General features: G+C 32.5%; 2 protein-coding genes across 3 annotated transcripts; both read left to right on the plus strand.

Moving 5' to 3' along the window:
* The first annotated feature begins 1,911 nt into the window (after window positions 1–1,911).
* Window positions 1,912–2,846, plus strand: LOC145066931 (uncharacterized). The gene is made up of 2 exons (XM_079014168.1): window positions 1,912–2,130; window positions 2,247–2,846. The coding sequence occupies exons 1-2, from the start codon at window positions 1,912–1,914 to the stop codon at window positions 2,844–2,846; spliced, it is 819 nt and encodes a 272-aa protein (XP_078870294.1).
* Window positions 2,847–5,832: 2,986 nt separating this feature from the next.
* LOC145069724 (LEAF RUST 10 DISEASE-RESISTANCE LOCUS RECEPTOR-LIKE PROTEIN KINASE-like 1.2) lies at window positions 5,833–13,608 on the plus strand. 2 transcript variants are annotated; one of them, XM_079016672.1, is made up of 4 exons: window positions 5,833–6,759; window positions 11,458–11,490; window positions 12,166–12,387; window positions 12,472–13,608. In XM_079016672.1, the coding sequence occupies exons 1-4, from the start codon at window positions 6,012–6,014 to the stop codon at window positions 13,434–13,436; spliced, it is 1,968 nt and encodes a 655-aa protein (XP_078872798.1). In that variant the 5' UTR covers window positions 5,833–6,011; the 3' UTR covers window positions 13,437–13,608. The 2 variants fall into 2 exon arrangements, with proteins under 2 accessions (XP_078872798.1, XP_078872799.1); XM_079016673.1 differs by lacking the exon at window positions 5,833–6,759 and adding an exon at window positions 10,375–11,139.
* The last annotated feature ends 2,927 nt before the right edge of the window (window positions 13,609–16,535 follow it).

The raw sequence follows: 16,535 nt of genomic DNA on the forward strand, positions 1-16,535 counted from the left end.
AAATCACATTTTTGGACTTAAAATGTTAAAAACATGAAGTTTAAGGGCCCAAAACGTCAAAATACAAATTCTGGAGGTTAAGATGTGTCAAAAAAGTTTCATATAGTAATTTTCCAGAAATATACACTTTAGAATGTTTAAAATGTAAATTTCTAAACTTAATGGGCTAAAAGGGAACTTTTCGGCCCAATAAGGCCCAATATGCGAAAAATCCAAAGTTGAGGGGCTGAAATTGCGTTTTTCTGTAAAACAGGGGACTACTAGTGTCCCAAGTCCATTTCAAAGGTTAAAAATGCTTTTCACATTTAAAAGGGACCAAAAATGCAAAAATTCTCTATTTTGGGCCAAAAGTGTAAAATTTGCGAAAATGAAGGTTCCAGCCGAAAAATTTTCATTTCAAGGGACTAAAACTGTTTTTCAAGAAGCTTTGAGCTGAAAAATACTTTTTCTATAAGATTTAATACTAAAGTGTCAAGAAAAATGGCTTAGGGACTAAAATATAAATTATTTTACATAAGGGTCCAAAAGAGTAAATTCATCTATAAAGAAGGGTCTGAAAAATGTAAAAGACTAATGTCTTAAGAAATGAACCCGACACGATGAAACGCTAGTATATCGACTATCGGCAGATTACAATACACCTACAATACCAAAAAAATCGTTATCGAACGAATTGATTCGGTCTCGAATCAATAACAAATCCAAAACTACTAACGCTACGACACTTCAATACACACATGGAACTCTCGGAAACTCTATACATACGCGGAAATACACTAGACGTCGACACTCCGTCCTTGGGCCCAAAAGTTTCCAATCATGCTTGTTGGGCCTAGCTAGCCCAATGACATGATCTTTAGGCCCGAAGGAAATTTGCTTACATGTAGTTGGGTCTAGTACGACTTAATTCCGTGTAAAAGGACTTTCAATGGCAAACATGCTGCTGGTCCCCAAGGGTCCTTCGGTACTGCTAGCAAAGTCGAGAATTCACCAATGCGAGTTGGGCTAAGGGCCCTTCGCATTCACTATAGCCTTGAACAACGTAGGGAATTATCGGGGGCTTCACACCCTCTTTTTTCCCCTCGGTCGTGGGGCTACATGAGTCCGGGGGGGGGGGGGGGGGGTTGGGTTAAGTGAATAAGTGCAAGCGACGCCTAAGGGATCATTTGTACGGTTGTCAACTGGTCGTTTTCAATAATGTACGTTACAACAATTCACAATCCACTATTAATCCAACGTCTCCGGAGCTCAACAAATACACCTGTCGTAACGAAATAACAACACATAAACTAATTAAAGTAAAGTGATAGGAAAACGTCGGGTTTTCCTAGGGTTTTCAATTAATACACCTTCGAACTACATACCGAGTTTTACAAATCGTACTCTTACATTTATAGAAACAAACAAGCATACTTATGGATCTTCACACCTTTTAGACTATACTATTTTCAGAAAATATCGGATTTTTTGGTGGTTTTCAAAACAATACAAAACATTGGATTTCAAACATTACTTATGAACTCACCAACATTTCATATGTTGACGTTTTTCAAAATACTTGTATTCTCAGGTAACAGATAAAGTGAAGGAAGAATTGTACTCTATGATGTTTTGTTGTTGTTTAATTAGTATCGAACAATCTACTTTTGGGCATGTAATATTATGGAACAATGTGATGGATGTAAACACTATCAGTTGTAATATTCAAATGCTTGGTGATGAATGATGTTATGTTTCATGTATATTCATTGTGATGGTATTCAATTGAGTCACAACAGCCCCCGGACGTTTCTGCCGTCTGGTTCGGGGTGTGACAAACTTGAAACACGAAGATGGTTAAATCAAGAGACTACACTTGTTCGAGCGGGAGAAACAAGATGGGGTTCACATTTCAACACACTCACAAGTTTGATGAAGTTGTTTGCGGATGTTGTTGTAGTTTTAGATTTTGTGAAAGAGGAGGGAGGGTCATTGGCAAACCGTCAACAAGCATCTGGAATCTTAGCATATTTTAAATCATATGAGTTCGTGTTTTACTTACATATGATGTATGACATTTTACACCTCACGGGTACATTGTCAAAGCAACTTCAAAGAAAAGATCTAGACATTTTAGAAGCGGCTTCGATGGTTAGAGGGACAATGAAGTCATTGCAATCTTTAGAAACATAGGGTTTGCTAGCATTTGGCCAAAAGTATTCTCTTTTTGTCAAACACATGAAATTGATACTTTAGATATGGAATAGTTGTATATTGGTGCGAGAAACCGTAGGACTACAAAGACAAATAGGTTTTATTTTGAGGTTGAAATCTTCAACACGACGGTAGATATGCAACTTACAGAATATCGAGATCAATTTAGTGAAACAAGCACCCAATTACTAGAATACATGGGTGCTTTGAGCCCTTGTGATTCATTTGTACAATTTGACAAATCAAAGTTATTGAAGTTGGGTAAGTTATACAAATATGACTTTGATGATTCAGATATGATAGATCTTGAAGGACAGTTTGAGATATTTTATCACTCTTGCATCAAAGATGAGCGTTTCACTAGCTTGAAAGGAATTTCCGACCTTTCTCGTTTGATGGTTAGTACGGGGAAGCATTGGTCTTATCCTTTGGTTTATAAGCTTTTAAAGTTGACTTTTATATTATCCGTAGCGATCGCAAGTGTAGAAAGATGTTTTTCAAAGATGAAACTCTTGAAGACCGACTTGCGTAACAAAATTGGCGATGAATTTTTGAACGACACATTGTTTTGTAATGTCGAGACCAAAGCACTTGCAAAAGTTGAGAATGAAAAAGCAATAGAGCGGTTTCAAAAGATGTATGCACGAAGATGACAAATTTAAATTTAATAGATCGTTGTTATATTACGTTTAACCAAAAAAAATTGTATTAGATGTTTTATATTATGTTTGACCCGATTTTTTTTTTAATGTTTTATATTATATTTGACCGGAAAAAAAATTGTGCAACCTCTACTACTAATTCCTGTGTCCATCTCTGTACAAATATGTATTACTTATATTATAACCGTATTTTACGTTAAATACACAACTTTTAAAATGAGTTCGGACGTGAGCAACTTCATGCTATAAATAAAAAAACGCTAGAAGAAATTAACGGAAAAGATGAGATTTATATCATTGACTTTTGCAGCTACAAAAAGTATGACAATTTTAGACTTTATTTTATGTTTTTTTTTTTTTCACTCGTGCAACAAGTATAATAAATTTAGAAACAATAGATAACTTTACATTCCAACTAAACTATATAGAAATGATTTACGATTAAAAAAAAATCATAAATACAATAATATATGCTCATTTTAAACCTCAAAATATCATAATTATCCAACTTAATTTCTCAATATCATATTTACCCTTCATAAACCTTCAAAATATTTGTCCAAATCATTTTTTATAATGTTTTTAATATTTTATAATCATTTTTTATACCTTAGGATTATTATAATAATTAAAATATTTAACTATATTATTCTTACGTCTATGATAACGGAATGTGAACTTCTAAATTGTTGGAATGTCGTCCTCTTGACAAACAAAAAAATTAATCTTCAACCCACTCTATGGAATTTATATTTTGATTGTTTAGTTTTTGTTGTTGTTGATTATTATTATGTTGTAGATAGATGATGTTTTAGATATTACTATTGACATTTTGATGTTTAAAAAGTGCATATACGATATTTTAATATTTAAGAATGACATATATGATATTTTGATGTTTAAAAAGGACATATATGATATATTTAGAAATTTTATGAAGGGTAAATATGATATTTAGAAATTAAATTGGGTAAATATGATATTTTGATGTTTAAAAATGGCATATATGAAATTCTCCTTACTATTATAAATTTATTTTAGCAAACAATCTTTCATAGTGATTACCTAGTTAACTTATCATTCAATAATTAAATGATCATTCAAGATTAAGTCGTGATAGTATTTGGAAGTCACACCATGAGATTCAAGATGTTTCTAATAATATTATGATTATGATATAAAATGTAAAAATTTTATGGGTAGCAAACCATGCATCTGAGCCTTGAACAACTACATGTTTTAAAAGTTGTATTTTAATATAAAATATGATTATAATATAAATAATACATATTTATACATAAAATTATGGTTTAAATGTAAAAGAAAAACCTTATATTTATATAAAAATGTGGGTTTTAAATGAAAAAAATTGTTTATAAAGTTTCAAATGTAAAAAAAAAAAATTATTTATACGGGTTCAAATGGAAAATGGTCAATATTGAACAAAATTAAAAAAAAAGGTGTATAAATTAAAACAAAAATTTAGTGTCAAAATTATTAAAAAAAAACAAAAAACTTAATGTCAAATTGAAAAAAGAAAATGAAAACATAATGTCTTTTAGAGTAGTGGGTATGGGTTATGTATATGGCTTTATGGCGTTATGGCTGATGTGACAATCTATAACAACATCATAACACCATGAACATCATTTCTCCATTGATGTTATGACATATCTCATTTGTGTTATGACATTTTGTAATGGGGAAGCAAACTAATCAAATTCTTTTTCTTCCTCTTTTTTCCTTTCTCACTGTACTTCTTAACATGTTTTAAGGTGTTATAACATGGGGAACACTATTTCTCACTTAATGTTATGGTGGTGTTACGGATGAAGTGACATATGAATTAAGTGTTATAACCTGACTCATACCTAATGTTCTTATGAAAAAAAGGTTTCAATTTTGACACGTCAACATATCATGTCAGCATGTCACACTATCAAAATTGACACATCATCTTTCCACGTTAGCAGACATCAGGGTTAAACGGTCTAGTGGTCAGAATTGTAACAAATTGGAAACACTATGTTAAATTTGAGACAAAAAAAAACACAGTATCAAATTAAAATTTTAGTATAAACTTAATGGTTTTTGTATTATTTTCTCAATTTTTTATCAGTCTTGTTAATTATTTTCAAGTGAATTATTATTGAGTTGCTAAATGACAAATGAGATGTTTAAGATATCATATTTTCACTTAAGGCAAAGTACATAAGAACAACTATAATTTGCTCAATTGTTATTAGAGAAAATACCGTAAATAGTCAAAAAATGGGAGTTGTTTTCAAAAAATAGACATAAAAATGGACTTTTTCTGGATATAGACATGCATTCCGCGGAATCCACTGTAGCTCCGCGGAATCCACTGTAGCTCCGCGGAATGGCAAAATCGTAAATAAATCAATGCGGAATCCACTGTAGCTCCGCGGAATCTCTAGTGTTTTTTTTTTTTCACATCGATTCTTCGGTATTTATATTAATTCCCCAACTAATTATTTTCAAGTAAAGATTATAATAGTATGATAATCTTTACTTGAAAATAATTAGTTGGGGAATTAATATAAATACCGAAGAATCGATGTGAAAAAAAAAAAAAAACCCTCAATATCCATTCCGCAGAGATGACATCATTCCGCGGAGGGTCCTCTGCGGAATGTATGTCTATAGCTGAAAAAGTCCATTTTTATGTCTATTTTTTGAAAACACCCCCAGTTTTTGACTATTTACGGTATTTTCTCTTGTTATTGGGGTAGATAAAGAATTCCCCTTCACAAATAAAGCTATAACAAGTGACGTCCAAACTCTTTTATAGAGTTAAGGTTAACACTACATGTTAAATCAAAGATGTACACAAAAAAGCAAGCATCTATTTAAAATAACATTATATTTATTATATAACGACATGTGGTTCCTTATTATTTATTTTTTATCCCAACTTTTGATTACAATATTCAACTCATCCCAAAACACCTATCAAGTATCAACATGTTATTTGTCACATTAAACTTCAAATCTCCATTATTGCTTCAAGTCAAATTTATACACGCCACCATCCTCCATCTATTCTTTTCCCCCAAAATACCTTTCATCATCGTCATCTCATCCCCATTTATCTACATTCAGACAAACAAATCTCTGCAAATCGCTTAAAAAATAATGAAAAAGCACACTCTTATCTTCACCTTTTTCCTGTTTTTCCACCAATCATTCTCTTTGGATCCTAACTATGAAGCTTGTGTTCCAAAAGACTGTGGAGATGTGCGTAACATTACTTATCCATTTTTCATCGATGGCGAACAGGATCCCTCTTGTGGTTACCCTGGATTTGAGGTCCACTGCAATGAGTCCGCGATGCTTCGGATCTCAGGGAACGAATTCGTAATTAAAGATATTCGATATAGCAACAGCTACCTCCGACTCCAAAACGCCGCGATTTTGCCCAACCAGACTGAACCATGTCCGAAGATGATCAGGAACTTAACGCTTGACCCTAACCGATTCCGGTTTGGCAACGCCTCGACTATGAACCTAGTATTCATTTCAAACTGCTCCGGTAACTTGACGACGGATCTGGAAAAGTACAGTATCAAATCATGTGAGAGAAGTAATAAGGAGGTTGTGATGCTTGATAATGATCCGAATTTGAGAAACGTAACGGATATTTGCGGCAACGGAAGTGAGATTGTGGAGACGCCGGTGGAATTAAGTGGCGGAGTAGGGAGGAATCTGGTGGTTGACGGTGGTAATTATAGGGATGTGATGGAAAGGGGATTCATGTTGCATTGGTTAGCGACGGATTGCGATGTTTGCCTGAGCAGCGGAGGGCGGTGTGGGTTCAATAGGACGAAGTTCGGATTTCGCTGCTTCTGCCCCGATAGACCTCATATGGTGAGTTGCAAACCTGGTAAGAACTTTCCTTTTTCTGTTTTGCTAATCATTTTTTCACTTTCTACTTTTAGCAATCCTACATCATTTGTTTAAATGGTAACTAATTTTTTTGGTAACTATCGTAACCTCCAAAAAATGCAAAAAGTAAATAAAGTTTCACTTTTTTTATAAACAACATATAACAATACTTTACAATTTCTAACAATGTTTCACATTTTTTTAAACAGAATATATGTAATTATATAACCAACCAATTTTATAATTTTTTTTGTTAGATGACATTGGTCAAGCGCATATTTATTTAATAAAATCGTATTTTTATTTTATTAATTTATGTTACGATATTATATTTTACCGGTTATTGGTTCATAATATTTTGTAGGGTCTTTTTCAAAATCAGTATATTTTGTCGGTTTTACTTTTGCATAAAGTTGACATTTTTAATGTGAATTATGCACATGGGTTTTCTCCATTATTCTCTTTGAATACGATATAACTTGTTAAAATGGTCAAAAAAAATTATTAAATTTGTCCGTGTTATCAAATTTTAACAATGTCTAATAACTTATAATAAATATAAAGAATTAAAGATGTGACTATAGAATGAAACATTATTTGCATTTCTGACTTTATTATGTGAACATTTTAAAAAACAAACGGCTTAAAAGATAGGATTAGGTTGTATATGTTGGGGCTTTTTTCTTTAGTCCATTTTGGAACAATAGACTTGATGCTTTTGGAGTAGTCTAGTTTGACTTTGACTTAGTCGCATATGTCCTTCATAGTCGACATGAAATCTTTGCATTTTCAAACTCCAATTTCGTTATTTGTAGGTTTTTTTTTGGGTAATTTCAACGTAGCAGCTAAAATTTTATAAATAATTAGTAAATTTGTATCCAGTTTTCAAATTGAAAAATAGATCGTTTGACTTTCGTAAATTGGTGTAAAAGTTATAATCAAAATTTATATAATGGATTGTGAATTGTCCGTTATGTTGAGTAAAAGGTTAATAATAATATATTATTAGGTAACTTTTAATAGAGGTTAAGTCGGGTTTTTGACCCATCAATATTTTTAATCTTTTAAAAAATAATATTATAATAACTAATGTATTAGGGAAAATTATATAAGATGGTAAAATAATTTTATTTTGATAACATGTTTTGGTTTGCCACAAAAAAAAAAAATCAAAACATTTTTTTAAAAAACATATGTACAAAATTTATAAAATAAGAACCTATCATAATAATTTTAAGAGGTTGAAATATTTGATACGTCTTTCATCTTTTGACTATTTGCAACTTATTTATGTTTTGGTTTATGCAAGATTCTCAGTAAACGTCAATCAGCTTTCATTAATTTTCTAATTATGTATAATAGGACAATATTTTTTTTGTATATTATCATGTATGATATTAAAATTTGGTAAATTTTCTATCAATTGTGTCTATATGGATAGCTTAAAAGTTTTAACATCATAATTATAGTTACTAATTTACTATAATTATTTATTGTTATTATAATAAGAATCAATAGAATTAGGGTTTCGTCGTAAATATGATGGGCTTTCATTTCTTTCTTGGCAACACAAATCTAATGAAAAAGATGAACCAATGTTTTTGATTTATCTATTAATTATATTAATTTTAATAATAAAAAATAATTATAATCGTAATATTGAATTGTAGAAAAATATTCACATGAACGCCATGTGGACGTAATTTATACAAAATTTGCTATATTGGGTGTTATTCAGGATTAAATACGAGTTTACGTGGTTCAAATCTCTTCATATAATTTAACATAAATAGAAAAATAGTTAGTTGTCATATTGAGTAAAATTTAAAATGGATTATTTAAAAAAGCAATGTAAAGTTATTGGATATCACTAAAGAAAATACTCAGCAAAGTTTTTATGTTTTCTTTGAACAAAAAAATAACAAAAAATTTGTAAATGGGATCTTAACAAACAAGTCATTAACCGGTCAAATAATTCTTTCTTTCTTTCTTTCTTTCTTTTTAAATATAAAACATTGATTTTTCACAAATATGTAAAAAAAACTAGGTTTTCTGAATATGACTATTTGTTAATCTAATTTTGATCTCATTTTATTATCCTAATATAATCTTTTGCAAACTAATGGCATTAAATTTTATATTATTTTTACTGATTTGGTCCAGATAATTTGGAGTGAGACATATAAATATTATCTTAATTGAATATAATCTTAATACAATTTTATTGTATTTTCCTTTGATTGAAATAATGTCTTGGCTTACGGTAACGATATTATTATTATTATTTGTTTTACCAGTAATATTATTTTACTATAATTTTATTGTATTCTTCATTGGCATATGGTAATAAGTATTATTTTACTGTAAAATCAAAGTAAAAAAATAGTAAATATAAAAATATAAAAGTTACGGTAAACATTTATTTTTTATAAAAAAAAAAAAAAAAAAAAAAACAATTGTCTTAAAAATGGTATACTCTTTCGGATAATCAACAAAATCGTTATTTTCATACCAAATAACTTTGTCATAAAGGTACATGTAACATTTAGTTTAATAAAAAGGATATCATTTGCTATATTGAAAGATTTTTTTTAACAGAATCACATTAAAACGAAACTAGCGAGTCGTTAGAAAAGTTGCAACATACAAATTAGGGAAATAGGAGAATTACACCAGTCAAACCAATTTAAAGAGCTAAACATCCCTCTATATTTCAACTAACTGAAAAAGATTAACCGAATATCATTGGTTGTCTTCATTGGGCTTCTCCTAAACTTTTGAAAACTAAAGCATTTATAGTCTTCCATATGCTCCATAAAACTGCATATAAAAGGGTGCATAGCAATATTTTTCTTTTCTTATTCAACACCAATGTTTTTGCCAACCCTAACATCTCAGAAACATCAATAGGAGTAGATTTCACTAACATCGACCAATTACAGAACCAACTCCAAACCTTTTTTTCGACATCTTCCTGTTCAGTACCACAGAGCGGGCAAAGAGACGACGGCAAAGTCACCCTTCATTTTAGCTAAGCTTTTAAATAATATCCATCTATATCATTTTATTATTTTTTATATTACAAAACAGAACATTTAATAAGTTCATGAAAATTTTCGATAAAGTGTCAATATATTTGGTCAGTTTATGGTTTAATTCCAATATTTGTTTTTTGAACAGAAAAGTCTCGATTGTCTAATTTTGTACGATAATCTATCATTTTATGCTGAAAAAAATAAGAATTGCTTCGTTAGTTTAGGCAAAATATAAAATATTCGAGATTTTTCTATTGAAAATATAAAAATTGCAATTAAACCATATACGAAACCAAAATATTGGGGACTTTATCGGAGATTTTCCTTTATTATATCAAAAACTTCTCCGCCTCATCAACTTTAATTTTTAGTATTTTATTATTTTCTATATTGCAATCATAACATTGAATATTATAAATTTTGCACTATTATATATATATATATATATATATATATATATATATATATATATATATATATATATATATATATATATATATATATATATATATATATATATATATATATATATATGCTACCAAATTACCTTTTTGTTCTTTTTTTTTTTATTAAACTAAAAAAATATATAGACAAGTAGCTTGTGCAATTACAAGGAATTAATTGTGACTTGAAAAAAAAAAGTAAATTGAAAATCTCCGGCCCACTACATATTAGGAAGGTTGATAGTAAGCAAGTTGATGAAAAGTTTTCAAACGACACTCAAGAGTCAAGTCTTCCATCCAGTCAACTGCCGTGTTTGATCATAGATCACTCTCGTGCGTTATATATATACATGAGCCCTTATTTTCACTTCTCCATTCACGCATGCATCAACCATATGTTTCTTCACGTTCTTGTTTTCTTTCTGGCTTCCTCTATGGCCTTGAGTAGTACTACACACCTTCAATCTCCTCCTTCTTTCATAAACCATTTCCAAGATTCTACATATCCCCTATGCCATGTTTTCATCTTAGGTTGCTCTAACAACACCACATCAATGGAGGAAATTAAAAGTACTTTGTTGGGTTATAACAAAACTTTTGAGCATGATCTAAAATCCCAAAACCATGAGGTTTTCAACATCACTTTCTTCAAACACGAGACTTCATATATCCGTTCTGATACAACTCCTAATAAGGCCGACGAATGTTTGAATTACAACTTGTACTATAACTTAAGCATGCGAGTCCCAGAGGATCACCCACTGAACTGTGTCGTTCTACAGCTTCCCTTCAACCAAACTGCCCTTGAATCTATCCGTTTGTTATCTCCATTCTCTCCGGAGTTTTGGAATTTGTTTAAACCGTGTTATAATCGTTGGACGTGTCACCATAGGCATAGAGGTCAAGTTCTTCAACTGCGTGCGTACATTTGTTACATGAGACGTGACTAGACTGGACTGGACTGGACTTGACTATACAAGATTTCTAGGACAATCATAGTTGATGAGACTAAAAGAGGACATTCATGTTTTTTCACTCATTCACATTAGTAGTGCCACGCTCTAGTCCCGACCTATACAATTCTTTAGTTAGCTAGTAGTCTTTGTTGTGTCTTTGCATGCATGCATGCATCCGTTTGTGTATATTAATTATCACAAGTTTAAGCAATATAATGTTGGTGCATCTTTTAGTTGACTAACGTTTTGTTTTGTTTTTCAGCAAGAAAAGACTATAAACCGATAATCATTGGAGGTAACTTTATCTTTGTAGTTAATCTCTTTCATGTCTATTTGTTGATATCACCTAACATGTTGTGCTCTTTTTTTTGTTATAGAAACATTTCTTATCTTTGCAATTACATTCGAAGTAATTGTCCTTCTACCATAGGGTATTTGTGAAAGTTGTCATGAGGTTTAAGTCTCATGTTGGAAAAAATCAAAATATATAATTTAAAGGGTATTTTGGATTGTTTTTCAAAACAACTTATTAACTTGTTAGTTTTTAAAATCCCAATAAGTCAAAATAAATAAATAAAAACAAAAACAGTTTTAAAAATAGTTTTTCTTACACTAAAAAAAAGATTTCTAAAAGCATCTCCAAGCTTAATTTTTAAAAATGTTTTTGATTTTTTTATTTCAATTTACCAAAATACCTTAACTTACTCACCTAATCCTTTTGGTCAATTTCTACATTATTGTCAAACATTTTTTAAAAAAACAACTATTGATTTAGATTTATTGACTTTTGTCTATACAAAAAAAAAACTAATTCAATTACATTTTTTAAAAACTTATTTTTTCACCATAAACATTTTTGTACAAAGAGTGCAAAAAGCAATCTAAATTTGAAGTAGTTACCCTACTCCGTCGATACTCATCCCATATTATTTTCAGGCTTTAATTTTTTAATATTTTAATGTGAATCTAGTTACCGTTGGATTTGCGCTCATCGTTACTCTTGCCGCCGCCATTTTCATAATCCGGCGAGCCCACAACCACCGCAAAGCGATTGCATATTCCCGAGACCTTGAAGGCAGCAGCGTCTACTTCGGTGTCTCGCTTTTCTCCTACGCCGAACTCCAAGACGCCACCCAAAATTTCGACTCTGCACAGGAACTCGGCGACGGCGGTTTCGGTACCGTTTATTACGGTAAAATCCACCACCATTTCACGATTCAAACGCAGTACTGCTTTTGGGGATTGGAATTGGAATTGATTGATTTTTTTCTTCTAGGTAAACTCCGTGATGGAAGAGAAGTTGCAGTGAAGCGATTATACGAGCATAATTACAAGCGAGTCCAACAATTCATGAACGAAGTCGAAATCCTCACTCGGTTACGCCACAAAAACCTTGTGTCCCTCTACGGTTGCACATCTCGCCGGAGCGTCGAACTCCTCCTGGTGTATGAATACATCGCCAACGGAACAGTCGCCGACCACCTCCACGGCGACCGGGCAAAACAGAGCCCACTGACGTGGCCGAATCGAATGAAAATAGCAGTAGAAACCGCAAGTGCCTTAGCATACCTTCACGCCTCCGAAATCATCCATCGAGATGTAAAAACGAACAACATTCTCCTCGATAACAATTTCTGCGTCAAAGTCGCCGATTTCGGACTCTCGAGGCTGTTACCAAACGACGTCACTCACGTATCCACTGCTCCTCAAGGGACTCCGGGTTACGTCGACCCGGAATACCACCAGTGTTACCAGTTAACAGATAAGAGCGATGTGTACAGCTTCGGAGTGGTTTTAATCGAATTGATATCGTCAATGCCTGCAATCGACATTAGTAGATCTAGAGATGAAATTAGTCTCGCGTACATGGCGATAAATCGGATCCAAAGATGTGCCCTAGACGAGCTGATTGATCCGGTTTTAGGATCCGATTCTGAGACAGAGAGGATGACGAGATCGGTGGCGGAATTGGCGTTCCGGTGTTTGCAATTTGATTCGGAAACGAGGCCTACGATGAATGAGGTGTTGGAGTTTTTGAAGGGGATTCAAGGGGAGGGTGATAGCAATGTCGGAGAGTTGAACGTGAACGCCGGAAAGGCTCAGATGCCACCGGCTTCGCCGGAAACGGAAGATGTGGTACTGTTGAAAGAGGTGGATGTGGTCATGGCGTCGCCGCTAACGGTGACGGCTAAATGGCATAGCACTGGTAGTGGAGTGACAACACCGACCACCAGTGGGTGAGGTTTAACATGGATGACATGGTAGTGTATAGGTGTAAGTTTTGTATCATTTCTATATATAGAAATAACTATAATTTGTACCTGGATTAGGTGACAATTTTGCAAATGGATATACTATAGTAAAAAAGATTTCGATAAATAAAACATAAACAAAAGGCTATATAGTTATTACACTTATACGTTGAGAATTTTACTAAAACTAGGTCTGTCGAAAAAACTCAAAACCCGTTCTACCCATCCGACCCGTTCCTAATTCGGGTAGAATGGGTCGGATAGAACGGGTATGAACATTCGGGTAATAGGTTAACCCGATAATAATATAGGTCGGGTTTTAGGTATGAATATATATTTTCGGGTATACCCGAATTTGTTTTTTAAATAATACCAAATATACAGTGCAGTCACGTATGCACATTTCAAATAAAACAAAACCCTTCGTTTCCTTCTTATGAACGACGATTCGACAGTTGATGCAAACTTGCAAAGGGAAATGAATATGGCAACGTGAAGATGCAAGACTTTTTTGTTATGTTGAAAGTTTTATGTTTTGAGTTGGGTTATAAATTATGAATTTTACTCTTTTTGTTATGTTTAGACTTTTATGTTTGGAGTTGGGTTATGACTTATTAATTTTAATCTTTTGTTATGTACAGACTTTTATTGTTTAGTTGGGTTGTGTTTAGACTTTTTTTGTTGTGTTTAGACTTTAATTATTTAGACTTTTTTTTGTTGTGTTTAGACCTATTATTCCATGCTAATAATATTCATGGTTTTTTTAATCAAAATTTGGAATGGATTTAAAAAGGTACATAACATATTATAATGATTTGTATTGTTATTATATATGTACTTGTTAATTATATGAAGTATTTTTCTCCCAATTCTTTATTAAACCAACCAACATGTAAAAATAAAAAAATAAAAAAAAAATTATCAATAAATGTCATTTAAGAAATTTTCGGGTATACTCGATAATTACCCGACCCGACTTTAAGCCCGAATACCCGAAACCCGGATACCCGAATTACAATATAGGTCGGGTATCGGGTATTATTTTCTTAAGGAAATACCTGTTCTACCCGACCCGTTCTACCAGAAATTAGAAAATTTTATCCGTTCAACACCCCTAACTAAAACTATCTCGGAAAAAACGTTTAAAAAAAAAGGAAAATAAGCTAAAAGGTAAGATTGTTTCGTTTTATATATGCTTTAGTACTTTTTTATTTTCTCAGAGAAAATATTTTCTATTCCTTCAAAATGACAGGATTACATTAGGCCTGTCGAAAAAACCTGAAACCCGTTCTACCCACCCGACCCGTTTCGAATTCGGATAGAATGAGTCGGATAGAACGGGTAACGGGTATGAACATTTGGGTAATAAGTTAACCCGGTAATAATATAGGTCGAGTTTTAGGTATGAATATTTATTTTCGGGTATACACGAATACCCGAATTCGTTTTTTAAATAATACCAAATATACAATGTAGTCACGTATGCACGCTTCAAATAAAACAAAATCTTCGTTTCCTTCTTATGAAGGACATATCGAGAGTCGACACAAACTTGCAAAAGGAATACGACGCTGAAGCTGAAGTCCTGAACCGCCATCACAATTCTCAGTTTCTCTCTATCGCATGTAATGGAATTTAAAAAGTACATATCATATTATAATGATTTGTATTGTTATTATAGATGTACTTGTTAATTGTATGGAGTATTTTCCTACCATTAAACCAACCAACATGTAAAAAAAATATCAATAAGTGTCATTTAAGAAACTTTCGGTTATACCCGATAATTACCCGACCCGACCTCAAACCCAAATACCCTAAACCTGAAAACCCGAATTACAATATAGGTCGGGTATCGGGTATTATTTTCTTAAGGCTATACCCGTTCTACCCGAAACCGGAAAATTTACCCGTTCGACACCCCTAGATTACATCAATAAATACATGACAAATACAATAAGATAGGCCTTTGTAGGGCTGGACTATACGAACCGTATGAATACACCAAATACATAGAATACATAAAATGGCCTTATAATTAACAATTTATGACCAAAATCGAATAACAAACCACATAGATTGTAAGAGTGAAAAAGTTATTTTGCTGTTGAAACTTCAAGATTGGATCAAAAGTACATGGACGATTTATGTAATTTTACCGAAACCTAACAGGTATGTATAACGCCTCGGGTGTCAGAACGCAGTCTCAAAACGCAAGAAGTGTCTATCAGATGACACTCCTGATATCTTTCACGATGAAGTTAACTAACACACATTGTTAGTATTGAATACTTTTTAGTTGAATACGGAAAAAGTATTTATGGAATTAGATGACCTTATAATGTTGATTCTGCTTTATACCCTACTATATATCAGTTAACTAGTTGGTTTTGTCTACATTACGTCATTATAACATGTTGTAGGTTGCCGGCTAAAATATGGATTTTCCAACACGTTTGGCATCTCCGGTGAACTTTCGGTCATCTTTTCCAACAATACATGATTTTTCCTGCAAGAACAAATAATCGAGAACACCCTCATCACCAACTCCATCGAACCTACCCCCTTTATACCATCCAACCATAGCTATATCACCCCTTTCATCGAAACTTGCATTACCGAGAACCAATTTTCACCGCCACCTTATGCACCATTTCGAACCCCACAACCCTCTATCAGCCACAACCCTACAAACCTCTTGTCATCGCCAACTCTGCCGACCACCTACACCATCGATCCTCCATTACAACTAACCATCACACCAGTAACGTTCCAGAAATTTAGACTAAAAAATTTGATTTATAAATTAATAAAACCATTATCCAAATTAATATCACAAAAAACATAGTGAATCAAAGTGTATCAATAAACATCCTAGTACATCAGAGTCATGTATTATGCGAAATAATGTGGTGTATGCAATGCAGTCATCCCGAGCTCTTCCTTTTCAAAACAGAAGTACCTGAAACATAAACTGAAAACCGTAAGTATAAAGCTTAGTGAGTTCCCCAACATACCACATACCATACATATCAAACATATAATGGACCCCGCCCGGCGTCGGGCCCCGCTCGGTAAACAGATCTGT

Source organism: Lactuca serriola, chromosome 8 (genome assembly GCF_051521515.1).
Source record: "Lactuca serriola cultivar US96UC23 chromosome 8, Lser_US96UC23_V15, whole genome shotgun sequence".
Lineage (NCBI taxonomy): Eukaryota > Viridiplantae > Streptophyta > Magnoliopsida > Asterales > Asteraceae > Lactuca > Lactuca serriola.

Excerpts from the sequence above, each read along its gene's own strand:
- LOC145069724 (XM_079016672.1), top strand. The coding sequence starts at position 6,012 with ATGAAAAAGCACACTCTTATCTTCACCTTTTTCCTGTTTTTCCACCAA. Across the intron at positions 6,760-11,457 it reads TATGGTGAGTTGCAAACCTG|CAAGAAAAGACTATAAACCG; the intron begins GTAAGAACTTTC and ends TTTGTTTTTCAG. Across the intron at positions 12,388-12,471 it reads TTTCGGTACCGTTTATTACG|GTAAACTCCGTGATGGAAGA; the intron begins GTAAAATCCACC and ends TTTTTCTTCTAG.
- LOC145066931 (XM_079014168.1), top strand. The coding sequence starts at position 1,912 with ATGAAGTTGTTTGCGGATGTTGTTGTAGTTTTAGATTTTGTGAAAGAG. Across the intron at positions 2,131-2,246 it reads TTTTAGAAGCGGCTTCGATG|TTGTATATTGGTGCGAGAAA; the intron begins GTTAGAGGGACA and ends GATATGGAATAG.